This window comes from Lathyrus oleraceus, chromosome 4 (genome assembly GCF_024323335.1).
Source record: "Lathyrus oleraceus cultivar Zhongwan6 chromosome 4, CAAS_Psat_ZW6_1.0, whole genome shotgun sequence".
Classification (NCBI taxonomy): domain Eukaryota; kingdom Viridiplantae; phylum Streptophyta; class Magnoliopsida; order Fabales; family Fabaceae; genus Lathyrus; species Lathyrus oleraceus.
In genome coordinates, this window is record NC_066582.1 from 261,884,940 (window position 1) to 261,904,824 (window position 19,885).

General features: G+C 39.6%; 1 protein-coding gene across 1 annotated transcript in view; it reads right to left on the bottom strand.

The window, feature by feature from the left end:
- The window catches only part of LOC127136980 (uncharacterized), a 55,141-nt gene extending 52,383 nt beyond the window's left edge, over positions 1-2,758 (bottom strand). The window contains exon 1 of the mRNA XM_051063480.1: positions 2,533-2,758. Within this exon, the coding sequence (XP_050919437.1) occupies positions 2,533-2,758 (226 nt within the window). The remainder of the gene's footprint in view (positions 1-2,532) is intronic.
- Between the last annotated feature and the right edge of the window lie 17,127 nt (positions 2,759-19,885).

The window sequence follows — 19,885 nt, forward strand, 5'->3', positions numbered from 1 at the left end:
AATTCTGGGTTTAAGAAAAACCCTAGGGTTTCTAACAGCATGGCCAAGGCATTGTTCTTCATGTAATCGATCAAAACTACCACCAAGTAAACAGCAACATGTCACATAACAAATCATGCAGCAATCAAGTAGCCACAAACCACACACAACAGCCACAAACCATATGGATTTCTGGGCATATTCAAAACAGCAGCAGGGCATACATTCATCATCCAATGTTCATCATGTTTAATCAAAATTCGAATGGCATGGCAAGCATCAAGGCAACAATGTTCATGCAGCAACAAACAGCCATATCCAAACACAACCAACACAATCCATATGAATTTTCTGGGAATTCTTTAGGGTTTTAGAACAACAGCAGGACATATGTTCATTGTGTTATTGCCAACATTAAAACAACATTCAAACACCAACAGGCAAGCAGCATGGCAACTAACAATATTCTTCATGATATAAACAACAGAACCACAAGCAGGAACATTTCTGGACAGGGTTTCCTAAACTGCAGCAAGCATTCATCATCATCATGCATTCGACCAAGAACAAAAAATTCCAGAAACAGCAATCAAGCATACAAATAGCATCATCAAACTTTTAGCATCACAAATATATCATCACTTTTCATTAAATCATTATAGACAAGCCAAATCGAAGGAAAACATGTTTGGTCATGAAAATGAAAGTTCAGATTTCTCCATCATGAGAGCACCATTTTAAATGAAACAAAGTGCATTGAAACCAGCATATAAGGACCTTTCATAAACACATTATGGCATGGCAAATGATTGAGGTCGAATTGCTTACTTGTTTTTGAAGACAATGTGAAACAGGGTTGTATTGGTTGATTCAAACTCAAACAGTTGGCCTTTAAGCTCTGTAGTGATGGATGATGAAGCTTTTCTAGCTCAGCAAAGCATGAAGGTGTCCAAACCAAAAGCTGCCATTGTTGTATGCTTGAAGATGCAGAACCAAAGGGAAGGTTCCAGTTGATAAATGATGCGCAAAAACACTCCTAAATGATGCTTAGATGATGGAGGAAGCAAGGGTTTCTTGTGTGCTTTGAGGGTTTTTGGTAAAAATGTTGCTCGAGCCAAAATGCAGTTGAGAGAGAGGAGAGTGTTCTGGTTGGTGGCTGCAAAACTAGGGTTGTGAATCAGCAGCAAATTGACTTTATGTAGTCTGTTTAAGCTCCACTAAGGAAATGCTAAACCAATTATGTCTTAATGAAGCATTTTGCATTTTTGCTAAACTTGTACAAATGAAGTGGAGGTGTGAAATCTGCTCGAGTGGGCCTACAAACATGCTGCACAGACCACATTCTAATTGCTGTTTTCTGTCTGTACTTGAATTGCTAATCATGCCTTGCTTATGTGAAGCCTTTTGCACAAATTGCCAATTTTGAATTTTTGTCCAAAATGGTAGTGTAGTGGTGGAATGGGCATGAATTTGGAATTGGAGCAAGTTTCAAATAACATGTAAAGTGAATCCCAATTGGCAAAATGTGCAAAAAGTGTTTAAATCAAAAAGTCAAACATTGGTCAAACTTTGATTTTAAATGAAAAAGGTCCAAAAATGCCATTTTGATTGGTAGGGTTTTGATGAATGAAATTTATATTTTTGGAAAGAGGATGAAAAATGTGGTTTGTAGGAAAAAACCCCACCAAATTTGGCCTTATGGTTTGAGAGATATGGCCCTTTGAAGTTCACAAATTTCTGAAATTGAATCGATCATATCTTGACAACCACACATGGGATTTGAGAGTTCTTGGACTTTTTGAAAATGGGAGAACAAGATCTTCAACTTTCATGTTGGTCAAAAATTCATTTGAAGCTTGTATCATGATGCAAGTTGAGGATCAAGAAGTTTCCATTTTGGCAGTTGAAATTACAGGTCCACTTTCTATTTCTGGAAAATTTCTGATTTGACTTGATTTTCTTCCATGATGAGGTTGGACATGATAGATGAGGCTTATACAAGCATGAATGAGCTCCTTCAAATCAATTCTATCCATCAAATCTCTGATTAAATCCACAGTTGACCAAGTTTGACTTTTCTAGGGTTTTGGACTGATTGAACTTCTTCTGATGAATTCCAAACCCTGATTCCTTGAGAACTTGACTTCCAATGATGTCTCAAGATGTATGAACTCTTGATTATTGATCATGGTGCCCAAATTCCACAAGAATGGCCACCATCCACTGCTTTGATTGATTGTTGACCTCCTAGGGTTTTGGCCTGGCTATGCATTGAACTGATGACCATTGAGGCTTCAACCCTTGACTTGAACACTTCAAATAGACCTCCAAGACATGTGAACTTGTTGGACAAACCCTAGGGCTTTGATTCCTTGAGAAACATCCTTGCTTGATTGGTGGACTGATCTCCTGATCAATTTGACCTAATTTCTGCTTGCTTGCTCTTGAGGCAACTGGGGACAATGCAAATGCTATGCAATGGATTATGATATGCTATGACCTAATATGAGATGGTATGCACAATGATAGGTGCAAATTTGAGGTGCTACACACCTGCATCCTGATCTTCCTGCTTCTCCCCATTATAGTAAACCTCTCCACCATAGTCCCATGGTACCGCATCATCATTGTCATAAGGAATTAGCCCAGGTACCGTGATAGTAACTGGAGCCGCATCTGCCAGCGCTGACAAATCGATCGGATCAAAATATATAGTTATGGTGGAGACATCTTCCTTCCCCAAATCAACCTTCTTAAACCTGAGGCTCCCTTCATCCATCATCCTCTAGACAACCTCCCTCAATAATACACACCCATTGGGAGTGACAGTACAAACGGCACAACAATCATCACAGCCCGGGAAGACCCCATTCCTCAACAGTTGCCTCTTGACCTCAGCCAATGGAGTCTTTAACTGGTCCACATCCGTTACCCAGATTCGGTCCTTATCCTCGGAAATTGCATTCACCCCCATTTGACCATGCGCGGGCATGGGATTAGCATTAACATTTGGAGATGGTGCAAAGTTGATGGCCTTAGAATCCACCATGTCCTGGACAACATGCTTAAAAGCTTTACAATTCTCCACATTGTGTCCAGGGGCACCAGAGTGGAATTCGCACTTGGCGTTCTCATCATAGTTGGGAGGCCTCTGATCAGGTCTCAAAGGAGCCAATGTTCTCAGCTGAACCAACCCCAAGTCTTTCAACTTCTTCAACAGGAAAGAATATGTCACAGCCGGCCTATCAAACTGACGATCAGTCATTCGTCCTCTCACCTGATACCCGGCCCTCTGTGGTCTTTGTTGAAATGGTTGTCGTTGTTGTGGCGGTTGTTGCTGTTGATGTTGTTGTGCATGCTGATTGTCAACAGGAATTGTTACCGCAATAGTGTGCTGGTAGTAACGATCCCTACCTTGTCCTCTTTGAGTATACACCGCACTTGTGTCTCCCTCCTTCTTGCGTTGGCCATTACCAAAGGGCTTCTTCAACCCAGAAGACGAAGCACTACCCTGTATCTTCTCCAGCTTCAACCAGCTTTCTATTCTCTCCCCAGCCACCACTATGTCTGCAAAGTTGGTAACCGGGCATCCCACCATTCTTTCTGCAAACGTCCCCTGAAGGGTACCCATGAACAGATCAGACATTTCTCGGTCTACCAACGGAGGCTGAACTCTTGCAGCCAACTCCCTCCATCTCTGTGCGTATTCCTTAAACCCCTCATTTGACTTCTGAGACATACCCTGCAGCTGGGTACGGCTAGGAGCCATGTCAGCATTGAATTGGTACTGTTTAAAGAACGCATCCCCAAGATCCTGCCAGCTCTTGATATCAGACGACCTCAATTTGGTGTACCATTCCAAAGACCAACCAGACAAACTGTCCTAGAAGAAGTACATCCAAAGCTTCTGGTCCATTGTATAAGCAGAAATCTTTCGGACGAATGCCTGGAGATGAGTTTCCGGGCAAGAACTCCCATTATACTTATCAAACGCAGGCGCTTTAAATTTCAACGGGATCACAATCCCCTCAACTAGCCCCATGTTTGACATGTTAACAACCCCCGGAGTAGCATAGCTTTCTAAAGCCCTGATTTTCTCCGCCAGCACCTGAATTTCCTTGTTTGGCGGTTGAGCACCATATTGGCCAAACTGCTCATTCAGTACCGAGAACTGATCTTCCTCTATATCCTCCTCAGCCCCAAAGAAAGGAGGAAACAGACTATCCTTCAGATTATTGACTACAGGACCGGGCCCACCGCCTGTAGCAACACCAAAACCTCCACCGTTGTTGATAGCCACACCACCAGTAGTCGTCTTCTTCCTGGGATCACCACCATCCTGTTGGTGTAAGCCCTAGAGGCCAATACTTTTGGTACTTGTATCGAATAATAAAAAGGCATTTTCTTTATTATGGTTGATTAATAAAGTCCCTAGAATAGATAGTTCGTTTAATGTATTAAGTGTGACTTAATTATGAGAACACATTAAACATAAGGGCACTGTTCTTAAAGTATCCGTAGTCGAGCTTTAATGTGAAGTGGGATAACATTAAAGCATTATAACTATTATGTTTGTAGACTGATGATCACATCTCATGGATCATGGATAAAGAGTTATCAAGTCTTAAACATAGGTATGAATATTAGGAGTAATATTTATACCGGATTGACCCGCTATGAGAATACTATATAGAAAGTTATGCAAAGTGTCATAAGTTATTCTCATGGTGATAATAGTGTATACCACTCTTCGACCTGAAACCACTATGGATCCTAGATGTAGAGTCGAGTGTTTTATTGCTGATCCAACGTTGTCCGTAATTGGATAACCATAAAGACAGTTGATGGGTACTCCACAAAGCATGCTGAGGGACATGAGTGTCCTAGATGGAATTTTCCAATCCTGCGTAACAGGATAAATGTCTATGGGCTCAATATTGCACTGGACAAGGGTGACACGGTCTATACCTTGTGTTCAGTATAGACATAAGGGCAAAGGGGTAATTATACACATAATTATTATCACAGGAGGTTTTGTCAGATCACATGACATTTTCGTGACTTGGGTAGCAGTGATGTATTGCTAGATACCGCTCACTGTTTATTATGCTAAATGCGTGATTTAATATAATTGACAATGTCGCGAAAACCTATAGGGTCACACACAAAGGACGGATTGATGAGAAATAGAGTAACTAAGGAACACCGTAAGGTACGGTGCACTTAAGTGGAAATGAAATATGGTAAGGTACCAAATACTTAAGTGATTTTGACATATTATGAGATATGGGCAAAATACACTTAAGTGGGCTTTTTAGCTTGAAGCCCACACAAGTGGTTCTATAAATAGAACCCCTTGGGTAGAAGCACTCCATTCCACTCAGACAGAAATTCAAGTAGAGACTTGGAATTTTGTTTCCCTCTTTCTCTCACTCAAAGCCTTCATTCATAACAGCTAGCATTGCGATTGAAGGAATCCGTTCGTGTGGACTGAGTAGAGACTTTGTCATCGTTCAACGTTCGTGATCGCCCCGTGGATCTGCATCAAAGGTTTTGATCATTATCAGAGATCTGCACCAAAGGTTTGAATCGCCACAAGAGGTAACGATTCTATCACTGATCATGCCCATTCGTAAGGATCATTAAAGGAGAAGTTTTTTTATATTCCGCTGCGCCTTGGATGGCAATTCTCCTTCACATCCCTAGACCACCAAGACCGTGGTTGGAGACACCCTCTAAATTAACACCACTGTTAGCAGCAGAAGCCCGCTCAAGCTTCTCCACTTTCTCAATGAGTACCTTCTGCCCCAAGGCGAACCCTTGCATGACATTGATCAGCTCTCCCATTTTCTCTTTTAGCTCGAGAATATCTGCGTTGGATGTATCCATCAGTTTGGATTTGTTGCGCCTAGTAGGGTATCTGTGTGGACGTGATACGTGCAAAGGAATGATTCTGCGTGCGCGAGCAATGATTCCTGAAACAATCAAGCACGTTAGAAACCAACACCTGCAAAATAGAAGACAAATTATTATGATTCATGCATGAATGCAATGTCTTTCCATATGAGGAACACTCTGTCTTTCGATCCTGGTTTCATCGAGACAGATAATAATTTTCCAGCAACATTCTGATATCAATCATTTGGTTTCACCATACAGAGCAGAGAATTATGATTTAGCGAAGATATCACCCAACCATGTGTGTGTTATGTGAGTGTGCACACAGGAAAGCAAATAAAGCTCGAAGATCAATCAATGAATGATAATAACCACTGTATATAAAAAATGCACTACACGTGCAAAAGTCATACATCTAGCTGATACAAATCAAATACAATTCTCCAGAATCAGAAAGAAAATACAAGCAAGGGGATTCCGTCAACATGTCTGACAGTAATCCACGATAACAACAACAAAAGTCTATACTGAAGAAGGTCCCACAGACGGCTCTGCATCATCAACCATCTTGGTAAACTTCACGGCGAACCTAAGCTCAGTGTTCTCCTGCTGCAATCTTCCTATCTCCTTCTGGTGAATCTTCATCTGTCTGAAATAATGATCCCTCTCAGCAAGATAGTGATCTCTCTCAGCAATAATCTTCACGTTCTCTTCTTCCTTAATCTTCAGCTTTGCTTCCCACTCGGTGATAAGGACTCTGACTCTGGCATCTCTCTGATTCTTCACAAGGATTTGCCTCCTCTTCTCATCTTCAATGACCTTCAAAGCTCTAGCCAACTTCTCCTTGGTGATGTCGTGCTCCTTTGTAGATGACTCCAAAGCTTGGCTGATCTTGCAATAATAAGCGGTGTCTATCTCAAAGCGCTTCACCACAATGGCATGTCTCTTATCCTGGTCTTCTATTTTCCCTTTGATTTCCTGATTAGCCATTTGAATTCTAGCAACACTCATCTCCAACTCAGTCTTCTCTGCTTGCAGCTGATCTCTGGCTTTCTTCATCTCAAGGAACTCTTCCATGCTGACAGAAGAACATGGCCCCTCAATCAATGGACACCAAGGATCACCCCCAGGAAATGGTAGATGCGTGAGCTCAATCCTCTTCCTAAGCCAATCATCAAACAAAGGAAAAGACCTGCTATCCACCCTACCAAAAGGAACTTTGCCCTTTCTCTGAATGTTGCGCCATACCCCGGACACTTGCCTCAACCGTGTCAGATTACCCTCAGCCGGGAAGTAGAAAGACTCCTGAATCTCACACTCGAGAGGAGGAACCTCCATAGCAAACCCCACTTGTCTCCTAAGAAGCGTCAGATTGTAATTAATGCAACCCTGAACTCCTATGAGAGGCACATTGGGAAAACTCCCACAACTATAAATGAAGTCTCGTCCAGCCACACCATTATGAGTCCAAGCTATGTCCTTGGCTCGCAAACCCATCAGCTTGGTCGCCCAGTTAACTGTATGGTCAAGAAGAACAAAAGCAAAGGCACCTCTGGAAGGCAAATACCCCATGAACCACTTGTACAACAGTTGGGCACAACATCTGATCAATCCACCACGCCGCTTCTCGTTCCGATTATGGACCGAGTAATAAACATCCTCAACCAGGGTAGGAATAGGATTCCTCTGCACAAACAACCTGATGGCATTAATATCCACAAAGCTCTTCTGATTAGGGAACAGGATGATCCCATAGATGCTGACAGCAAGCAGAGCACAGACAGTCTTCCAATCACCCAACACAGCATGCTCCTTGGCTTTAGCCTCCAAGAAACTCAGATGGAAACCAGGCAACTTTCCCTTCTTCTTCAAACCCCCCTTAGTCACTTCTGGGCTCAAATAAAGAGCACGAGAAATCTCAGCAACATCAGGTTCCCCCTTGGTGACATAGAAAGGAATCTGATCTCTGATCTGAATCCCCAGGATGCTGGCATAATCCTCCATCAAAGGTCCCAACAGGTAATCCGGGAAAACAAAGCATCTCAAACCCGGGTCATAAAACTGGAGAAGAGTATGGATGACACTCCTATCTGTATATGAGAGCCTGAAAACCACCTTCAGAATACCTCCATAAGTCTCACGGAACATCCCCACATGGTCAGGTGTAATCAATGCTATCATATCTTTCAGCCCATCAATCTCTGGATTAAAGAAACTGTAGACGACGTCATCTTTTAAGCCGGCCCTCATATCTGGAGCAAAGAAGTCTCTCAACCAGGATCTCAATCAAGAATGTCCCCTGCATATGGATAAACATGAGTTAGATGCAGATAAATGCAAAATGTGAATGATGCTGATGTATGAATGCAATGCACTGTGCCATCCTCCAAGTCATCTAAACACCCACTGCACTGAGGCCCTGGTCTCTGAACTGATCTCAACCATCTGAGGGAATAAATAACCATAAATCCAACTCGGGAGTTCCGAAATAAACGGAATCGGCAGATACATCACCATCATCACCAGAAAGTCCTCTGAACAGATAACCATAAGATCCCCTTAACCAGCCCAGGGAATCCTGAAATAAACGGATCCCCACTGATAAATACCACGGATAAAATTTTGGCGTCTCAGAAATAAATATCCATAAATTCGACTGAACCATAGTTACCAACAGAAAGTCACCATCAGAACATGCATCTGTAGAAATCAAACCCTCCCCTCACAGGTGAATTCTAATCAGGTCATCCTAAGGCGGATAATGGTCTCGACAATCGGACAAGATACTCAACGGGTTTGCCCTTTCGGGTGTGTCGCTGCAGCTCTCATAAGATCGTCTAAACCAAAGATCCGGGAAAGAACGGTCACCGAAGTCAACAGCTCAAATGAGGTAACCCAACCAAAGTGGATACTCCACAAAGGAAGAGCTCTCTCAATATAACCTCGCCCGGCTTGTGGTATGTCACGTCGCCAAAAACATGTTGACCTAACATGAGAGGCAACATGAGACCACGCTAATCCTAGGTGTATACTCGGGCCTGGGTTTTAGCCCCACTCAGAACACCCCCCCAACTCAGAGGAACCAAACCTGTCCAGAATCAGCACATTTATAATATGATGCATGCAAACACATATGCAAATATATACAGTCACAGTATAATAATCATAAGTGCAATAAATAGAGCAACAAAAGCAACCAAAACTATCCTAGAGAGCGCTAGGAGTGACTCGCTTAGGGAAGATGGACCAGCAAAAGGTCAACTTCTGTATTTCCCAGCAGAGTCGCCAGCTGTCGCATACGCGAAAAACAACCGGCGGGAAAAACAAACAAACAGAGCCGCCACCGTGCGTTAAGGAGGGAAAGGAAACGCTCGAAGTAAACCTGGAAAGGAAATGGTCTTACGACCGGAGATTGCAAGGATCGGGAGTCGGTTACACAAGGGGAAGGTACTAGCACCCCTCACGTCCGTCGTACTCGACGGGATCCACACTCAGAAGAATAGAATAAAGTTGCTGAAAACTGCTCAAAGAATGCACGCACGCTGGAATAAACAGGCCGAAGAAGACGGAAGCGGACTCGGTAGGATATCGCATCCTGGGCCTACGTAGTTTGTCAGAAACAAACATCAGAGTCGACGTAGTTCGGGGAAACGGGAAACGGTCTCGCTAGGATATCGCATCCTATGCCTACGTATCTCATCTAGAATGAGAATCAGAGCTACCGTAGTTCGGCTAACGCACGCCGAAACAAAACACAATACAAAGACGCTGAGACGTCAAAAGAAACACACAAACACAAATAGGAAATGGAATGCCAATCGTTGGGCTTACATCCAACTCCACAAAAGAAATAGGAAACAGATAGCCAATCAATGGTCTTACATCTGACTCCACAAAAGAAACAAACGGGAAACCGAATGCCAATCGCTGGGCTTACATCAGACTCCAAACACTCACACAAACAAGGAAACAAGTTATCAGATTGACAAGCTAATAGGGAGTCTGGTACTCGAGCCTACTAGTTGTTACACAAACAAGAAGCGACGCTGAGACGTCAAAAAGAAACAACAAGGTTGAACGTACAGACTAAAAGGGAGTCGGGAACTCTGACCTAATAGCTGGCAAGCAAACACACACAAACGGTTGAAAAAGAAAAAGGGTTGCCCTGAGAGATCTCGCGTGATCTCCTGCCTACGTACCTCATCTGGTATGAGGATCAGGGCGACGTAGTTCCCCTATACAGGGGAGAAACTTCTCCTAACCAGAGACCGGGGAATAACAAACAAAAAGGGAGACTGACTCGAGCCTAATAGTTGTCATGCAATCCATAATAGTCCTAGGTTGAAGTATCTAAACAAGAGTTTGACTCACACAGGAAGTGAGTCAACTCAAGTCCTAACTCTACATACGTTCAACTTCCTCGAAAGTTAAACGTACGGATCCTACAGAAAAGGAGGTGAGAAGTGGAAAGCATGTAAACACCAGAAGCAATCATCACGCTCTATATGCAAACAAGAGGCTCATACACGGTTGGGCTTTAGTCAAGGGGTCATATCAACCTCGACAAACAAGCCAACTGGAAGGGATATCCGAGGCTCTTAATCACTGACATTGACCGTCAGGATGAGAAGACGAAAGGTACTGAGGGTTAGACCTCAGAGCTCTTAACCCTGGCCTTGGTGAGCTTGAATCAATGAAGGTGTGGGAGTCCAGAAAGGGGGACTCTACTCCACATGACTGACACCACATACAAGATTTTGGGTGTTTATTCAAAATGCATCAGCACGTAGTGCGAGCAAGATGAAAGACTCAACTGAATAGCAGGGGATGGATTGCACATCCCTTCTATCTGCCAATTGCCTCTTCACTTAGGAGGTCTTTACATGTAACCATGCCTCATTGAGGTCTTTAGCACAAAATTAAACAATCAAGAACATGGCCTCTTAAGGAGGGCTTCAGACAGGTGCCTGCCAAAGATAGCAGGTCTTCCATACTACATGGAGTTCAAGAGATTACCTAAGTGGTATGCCAACCACAAGCAAAGCAAAGCAACTCAAGCAATGAGTTAAAGCTACTAAAGTACCTGTGTAAACAACCAAACAATCAGTATAGTATTCAGACAAACAATCAACAGTCAACAGTGTTACAACCAATATGCACAATGCAAGTCAAATGCAACTCAAGAATTTAAGTGATTCCACTCCACTTCATGAACCTACAACACAAAGGATTAGTGCACAAAATAAATTGCATCTCATGCATTGAGATCAACATCCATCATTGGATCTAATAGCTTGAACCTGAAATACAAAGCTCAAAAGATGAGTGCAAACCACTAGCACCAAGGCTAGGGTCAAAGACAAAGCAAAAAGTCAAAATAGCAACCAATATTCAACATAAAGCATATTTAATCAATCATGAACATGTCCTAAAAAGGACCAAGTCAAAAGCATTAAGCAAAGTCATTTCATGATCATGCTAAGGCAAAGGCAATTTCAAAGCATACATTTGGTCATCAAGAATCAAAATTCCATATTAAAACAGAAATGAATCAAACAATCATGAAAATTTTTATATCCACACAACGTGTCAAACACAATCATCATGCCAAAAATTAGAATCAACAGTGCTCAATTGATATGGCAATGAAAATGAACAAGTATGACATCAAATTGTGTGACACACATTGTCACACCATGCATTCATGTGTCCAAAACAGAAATGAAAAATGATAAAAATGCACAACCAAGCCTCAAAAATCATGCAACATGTTGGAAACCAGTGTACCAAATTTCAAGTCAATTGGCCAATGTATGAGCATTTCACAATAGAATGAATGAAGCATGTCACATTTTGCATCATACGCAAATAACAGTCCACAATTCAAAATCCAGAAATCATAAAATCATGAAATCATAATCAAAAAATAATAGACATCCATATGATCCTGTAGAAAAAAATCTGGAATTATTTGGAATCATTTTCAATTTATTATGAATTTTCTAAGTTGGATAAAAAAATGTGAATTAATGAAGAAATCACATGATGAAATGGAGGGAAATAGAAAAATATGAAGTAAATTTGAAAAATGCTGGAAGCTGGAATCGAACTGGGTACATGCAAAAAAACAAAGCGCTGAACCAAAATAAATTCCAAAACATGCATCGCCTGGACTCGAACACAGGTTTGGGAGGAAATGGTAAGCGCTCAAAAAAAATGAAATGGAATTTGCAAGCGCATGGATTCGAACAGGGGAGAGCTAGGTCCAAAGGCGTTGAGCCACCCGCTCAGCCAAACTGCCTTGCCACAGCACAAAATGCAGCGTTTTGCTGCATAACCCTAGCCGCCCCACCGGACGCCGGAACAGTAGTTCCGATCGTCTTCTCCGACCGTGTACACGGCGGAGCTGCAACTTTTTTTCCCCAGAATTTTACAAATTATATACCGTTGGAAAGGTCTTGATGAGTACATTCCAAATATCATAAAAGATAAGCCTAATTCATCATCTATTTTCTGGATCGAAGGAAATAAGTTTCTAGATCTAAACTTTAATTCAACATAACTTCTTCATTTTTCATCCAAATTTCATGAAATTTATATCAGAATAACCAGCATGCAAAGCTCTACAAGTTTATGCACATAAAATCAAAAATTATGAGCTTCGAATTTTCACCAACCTGGAATGGCAGTGATCAAAACAGTGAGTTCAAGGCCTCCAAAGTGTGTAGATCTCCTCCTTTGCTCTTGTTATGAAGCTTGATGTGGAAATGGATGCTTGCCACGACCTAGATCTTGCTCAATTTGCACTTGCCATTGTTGTGTTCATGTGCTTGACATGCTTCAAACCTTGCTCAATTTCCATAGAAAATGGATGAATCATGCTCCAAATGTCATGAGGATGATGGATCTATCAAGAAAATGTGTGGTTGTGTGGAGAAAATTTGAATTTGAGATGAGAGAACTTTTGGAGGGAAAATGAGATCTGGATCTAGAATGATGAATTCTCAACAATTCTGTTAGGATTTGGTATATATACTCAGTCCTAATCACATCCTAATTAGAATTAAGCATGGTTTAGTTGAGATTAAGCAAAAATAAGGTGTATGACAAATTTTGGAAAATTGGTGGTGCCATGCAAATGTACACGTGAACAGTAGCAAATGGATGATCAAATTCACTTAAAATCACTTCATGCACATGTTGGCAATGGTATTTTGTTCCCATGATTCACCAAATTCAAATTTGCAAATTTCCCTTCAAAATGGTCATGAATGGGCAAATGATTATATGATGAAATTTCATGCAATGCCATGAATGATTTGGAAAATATATGTCATGAGGAGCAAAGTGCAAAAAGAGGCACTCAATTTGGAGCTTTGGTTCAAAAGTTATGGCCTTTTGAAGTTTCAAGCACACTTGGCAATGATTTGATCATATCTCCTCAACCATTCATCATAAATTCATGATCTTGGACTTTTTGGAAATGGGAGAGAAATATCTTCAACTTTCATGTTGGACAAAAATTAATTTGAAGCTTATTTGATGTTGGAAAGTTAAGTTGAATTTGGTCCAAAAACTTGCCATTTTTGGAAACTTGAAATTACAGGTCACTTTCCATTTTTGGAAACTTTTGATCTGGTTTCAAATTCTTCAACGTAGAGGTTTGACATGATGAATAAACATTGTTGGAACATGAATGGGATGAAAAAAAATCAATTTCCCAGTTCAAAACCCACAGTTGACTTTCTGTTGACTCTCTAGGTCCTCAGATGACCTAGCCATGCGCTGATCAGCTTGAACCTCTACCACTTGGGGAAATGGCTCAGAAATGAACCCCTAGCTCCAATAAACTCTTCATAATGATCATGTGATCTTCACCCCAATAGAATACCTCATCTCCTTGAGAAACCCTGATTGAAAGAATGCAATTGATTAGGGTTGACCAGAGGTCAAAACCCTAATCCTAAGGAACCTGTGCATGAACAGTGAACCCCTTGAGGATGACATAACCATAATGATGATGATGTATCCTTGCAACCAAGATAATGCTCAACCTCCTTGAAGAACCAAGAAAACCCTAATTGAAGCACAAACCCTCAGATGGTTGGTGATCAATTTAAAGAAACCCTCAGGCTTGAATCTCTTAACCTCACTATCTTCTGAGAAAGACTTAGGAGGATGACCTTCTTATTATCACATGTTATGCAATATGCAAATGCCTAATGTCCTACAATATGAAATGCAATATGCTAAGCTAGTCCCAAGAAGAGGAGGGCAAATTTTGAGGTGTTACAAAGCCATAATTGTAAAAGCCAGAAAGGTCCTGACAAATTGATTTTACCTTTGTCTTTGATGGTTTTCAAAAAATTTACACTCTCACTCAAGGATTCGTAAAGATTCGCCAAAATCATTTCACTTAAGCATAGTTTGGTTCCTGCGTGAAGCTGATTGGCCATAGTGATGAATCTTTTGGCAACTTGGAGGGAACGAGAGTAAAACACATATTTTGTTAGCCATGGAGTCAAAAAGGCTATATGTTCGACATCCGAGACTTTTGTGGTATCCTTGTCATGATAATGAGACATGAATAAAGAGTATGGAGCAAAGCTAGCGTCGAAAGCTATGGAATCTTCATTTAGGTTAGTGGGGTCGAAATCTATCCCATTGGGGCGAAGGCCAGCGATGGCTGCTGCGTCGAAGAGAGTGGGTGTGACCATCCCACAAGGAAGGTGAAAAGTGTTATAGGTACTGTGCCAAAAATAGAGGGAAGCTAAAAGCATATTGGGGCAAGTGTTTTGTCCTCGACAATTGAATGAGGTCGAAAGTACCTATTTCCTTCCAGAAATCTCCTTTAATCTTTTCAACCTTATCTAGCCAGGATAAATAGTCTGAAGGGTCTTTTGACCATGGACAAGTTCTAAAGATCCTAGCATAATTCAAATAAGTTAAATTCAACTCTCCATCATCAGTCGAACTTTGTGGGTCAATTTGTTCTACGGTTTTCTCTTGAGGTTGAGGTTTTACTCCAGCACCTATGGGTTTGGTACGGAAATAGGTGGGAAAAATTCTTTCTAACGATCTGGTTTAATATCTGGATTGGGGAGTGGACCTAACATAGCGTGATAATACCAGAAACAAGAACAGGAATTAATACCTGGGATTTATAGATACATTCCTTCTCTCTCTCATTGGGAGGATCAGGAACGTATTGTTGGTTTCCAACAATCATTGGTCCATTCAACTCGTGCGCAGGATGAAGAGTTGAATCTTGGGTCTTCTTGGGGTGTTTGCTGCTGGAAGATTTTGGAGGAGCCATTGTTGAGAAGAACAAAGAAATTTTTTCAGGAAAGTGAAAGTATGAAAATGGGTATGAAGAAGAAAGTTTGAAGCGTAAAAAAGTTTCAGAGAAAATAGGTTGTGAGTATTTATAAGGGAAGATGATAAAAACGTTTGAGTTTTTGATGATAATCGTGGGACATGTGGCTGAATCACAACGGTGATGATGAAGATGTGGAAGTTGAAAAAGGCCATGATGGGGGTAAGGTCTAAACGTGGGCTAGACATGACGTTTTTTGAAAAAAGTGTAATGATGAATCTATTTGGGAACTTGAGGTTATAAAAGCTTGGAAATAGTGGAATTAAATGACATGGCATCGAAATATTGGTTGACAACAAATGATTGTTTCTCCAGAGTAGTCGAAACATCTTTGCTGGGGGGCAATTTGTATACATGTATTTTTGACGCCATGAAATTAATAGGCAGAATAGTGTTTTCGACAAATGGAGATGCTTGCAAAAAAAAGAAATTGGAAATATATACTTGAAGAGCATTTTCAACAAATTGGTGGTTCGATATTTCGACAGAAGAAGATGTCTGCAGATGAAAAGACGTCTTTGACAAGTATGGATGATGTTATGATATTTCGACAATTCGACAAGTCTGAGGAGACGCGTCGTTTCGACGTAAAGCGGAAATTCAAATTAAAAAAGTTATAACGTTTGGCAGAAGACGCGTGGAAGCACCTGGCGAAAGGAAGTCATGGAGAGAGCCAAGTGTCATAGTTTTAGGATTTATTCGTTAGTGACAGTTATTTTGTTTGTATATAAATAGGATAGCTGTTATCAGAATGGGGATGTGAAAACTTGTACAAAATTCCTGCAAAATACTCAAAGTACCCGTGTGAGAGAAAAGAGTCTTATCTGGAAAATGTACGTGTGAACAAACACCATTTATTTAAAGTTTTATCTTATAAATTTCAAAGTTTTTTACCAATTTTCCTTTACATTTACCAGTCATTTATCCTTTGCATTTACTTTATGCAATTTATTCTTCGCCATTTATCTTAGTCTTGTTAAGTTTACTTTTACTTAAGCACTTTTAGTCAATATCTTTCGTACATGAAAGACTTAGTAAACCAAATAAAGGATACAAAGGTTGTTCTAAAGAGTTACAAAGTTATTTAAATTTGCACATGTCCTAGGATTTGTATGGTTGATCCTGCAAGTAACCCAATTCAATAAGTTTTGGAAAACCAGAGGTTGTTCGCCAAAATCAACAGCGAACACATCATGAGAAGGGATCCAACTTGGATAAGGATCAACAAGTATGTGATTGTCTCTCATAAATGGAAAAGAATTATCATCATTGCTATGGGGATAGGAGAATTATATCTCAACTATGGAAATGACTCATGTCTAATACGTTGATAAATTTTTTAAAAGGAAAAGTGCACAAATGAGTTAAGGGAGGAGAAGAAGAGACTATCCTAGAGCATAAAATAAAATCTAGGGAGGAATGATCTAACCAAGAAATAGCAAGCTTTATGACATAAGTCAAGCAAGAATTTCCTCCTTTGGATTAAGCCTCAAGAAAGACAAAATAAGAAAATAATAATCCATGTATCAGATGAAACCAAAGTAACCAAGTCAAGTCTTCATAGATAAGTCCAAAGTCATAGGTATCAGATGAACTCCAAGGTCTCAATTCACAAGTTTCAAAGCACAGGTCGGGATCTTAATTCTATGTCCATAACTCCACAATGATGCCCAGGATAGTAACCACAAGTCCACGAGTTAGGATAAACAAGTTTATTTTTAGGTTTTTTCTTATTAGTGTCTTCTTTACAATGATATAAAAGAAAGGTCCAAATGGATAAAGAAAAAAATTGAATAATCACAAACAATATGATATGAAATGCTAAACATAAAATATAAAGTAAATGACATAAAAGTAAAAGACCATAAAGTAAATTACTTTGAATTAAAAGTTAATACAAGTAAAGTGTTAGTAAAAGATGTTAGTGAAGATGAAAGGATGTTTTGGTCATTTTTTTTAGAATACTCAACTATCCACTCACAAGCATGAAAATATGAACCTATACATCATTTATGAGAAGGGATCCAACTTGGATAAAATCAACAAGTATGCCAGTAACTCTCACAAATGAAAAAGGAACAACATTTTCACACAATACCATGAGGAATTGGAGACTTACAATCTCACTTATAAAAATACATTTCCTTTCGGGACAAATTTAGCGCTATGTTAAGCAATCGTAATTAGACTTATGTAGAAGTCACAACTATTTGAGGCCAGTCAATAATAATTTTTGTGTTAATACCTGCTAGAGAAATGATATGTAAATAATTCTCCTAAAGCCATACCACACAAAAAGGAAAGAGATGATCAAGCACAGAGGCTAGGAGGATGGTCCATTACTTTAATCCACACTTCATGAAACTTAGGACAAACTTATGCATCAATCCAAAGTACCTTAAATGATCCATGATCACTTAGAAGGTAGATTTAAAATGATGAAAGTTCATCAAGTACCAATCCATATATCATGAACAAGATGGATACAAGTCATCCAATTAATCAAAGGTAAAAGAAGGAGATGAAGAAGAAAGAATCAAGATAGGTCACACCCAAATTGGATCAAAAGTTTGATCAAGTCATCATCAAAATCAATCATCTATTTTGGTGGATTAGGGTTTTCACCCAATCAACACCCAAGATCCATTGAGTTTGATGATATTTGAAGTCCAAACCATCATGATCCAATGCCAACAGAAGTTCACAAGATCAATACAAATATTAAATGCAATTAAATTAAATAAAAATGCATCAAAGGTATTTTTAGATGAACTTTAAAACAAAAATAAAAATGGAAAATCCATAAAGTTCTTCAAAACACCAAATAAATGGCCAAGAAAGTTATGGAAGGTTGAAAATAAAATATGAAACATAAAATAAAATTTTCAGAATTTTAAAATGCAGAAAAGTAATTTTTGACCAATTAAAACAAAGTAGAAAAGAGAAAATTCATGAAAATAGAAAATCAGTGAAATAAAATGTGGAAAAATAAAAATCAGATGAAGAAAAATGAAAGAGAATTTTAGAAATTATTTTGGGATTTTTTGGTTAAAAACTTAAATTACTATGAATATTTAAAGAAAAAGAAATTAAAAATACTAAAAGTAAAAGAACTAAAATCAGAAAAAACACGGAGCATTGGATCACGCCTCATTAATTGACGTGGCGGATTAAACACTCCAAAGGTTGGGATGCATGATGGAACACGCTGCAAGCCAAACACGGGATCCAGTTTAAATCCAACCAATCAAAACATTTCAATTTGCCAACGTGTCTGATTTAAACTCAGACAACCTGAGAAAACTCTGGTCGTCTTCTCCGGTGAGCTTTCATCTGAGTTTCACCGTTTGGTAAATTCAAGACACAAGACCACCACCATTGTGATTCACTTCTCATCCCGAATTCAACCTTATGCTCAAAATTCATTTATATAAACTGAGCAAATATGCAAGCCATGAAAAATAAAATTAACTGATGAACACGATCAATCAAAATCAGATAAGTTAGGGGAAAACATCAGAGAGTGAAGGACTACATCAGGGTAACTTGTTTGAGTTCAGATAAAGGCAATGACTTCCTCTATTTATAGGGAATGTGTTTGTATCCAAATACCTGTGGAATGATGCTGGATTCGTGCAAAACGAATTTGATCCGAATGTGTGAAAAATGTGACTTGAAACTCATCAAAACTCAGCCAAATGATGTGTTTTAAGGGTCAATTAACTTCTGGAGACCTGGTTAAACATGTTTAGGATCAAAACACTTGCTAATTTGGCTTGGAATTAAGATTAGTCATGTGTAAATTTCAGGCAATGGTGATTTCTTCAGTTCCAAATCACCATGTTCAAACCAATGGGGCGTCCTACTCTAGAGGCTTTTTTATCCCATTCTTTTTGCAATGTGTTGATATCATGGCCAAGATTACAATGTGCCAAGAAAGGTTGAATTTGGATGTTTGAGCACAAAGTTATGACATGTTGAAGTTGGCATGAAAAACTGGTTACATAACTTAGAAAAATTCGAGTGCTTCATGGCTGAAAGTGACCTGTAATTTCTTAATGAATTCCATGGCCTTCCAAGCATATTCTATCCTTGGTCCTTGAAGAAAACTTGTAAAGGGCATCACAAGTGACATTATGCAAAATGAAGCAGACCCATATGTTGAAAATTTAAAATTTTATGATCTTTGAAAGTTGGGGAAAATCACTTGAAACTTTTGATGTCTCCAAATGACCTATAATGTCTCCAATCTTTTGATGATCCTAAAAGCATAATTGGCTCTTGTCATTTGAAGAGAAGATATAGAGGATGTTGAGAAGAGTCATATGCAAAAAAAAAGCATTCAAAAATGTTGCAAATTGAAGGAGTTTTGATCCTTGTAACTTTGACTTCAAATTGTTGTCTTTTAGGTCAAACCACTTGGAACAAGCTTGTGTACTTGGACTTTCCTTGCATTTCAAAGTACATGGGTGATCATATGAACTCAAGATAAGTTGTCCTTGGTTGTCTCTTGATTAAATTGTTCAAATCTTGAAGTTTCTTGTTGAAAAAGGCATGGAAATAAACACACGAACCTTTGACTTTCGTTGAGAAGTAAGCAACTAAACATTGAGATGCTATTGATTTGAAAAG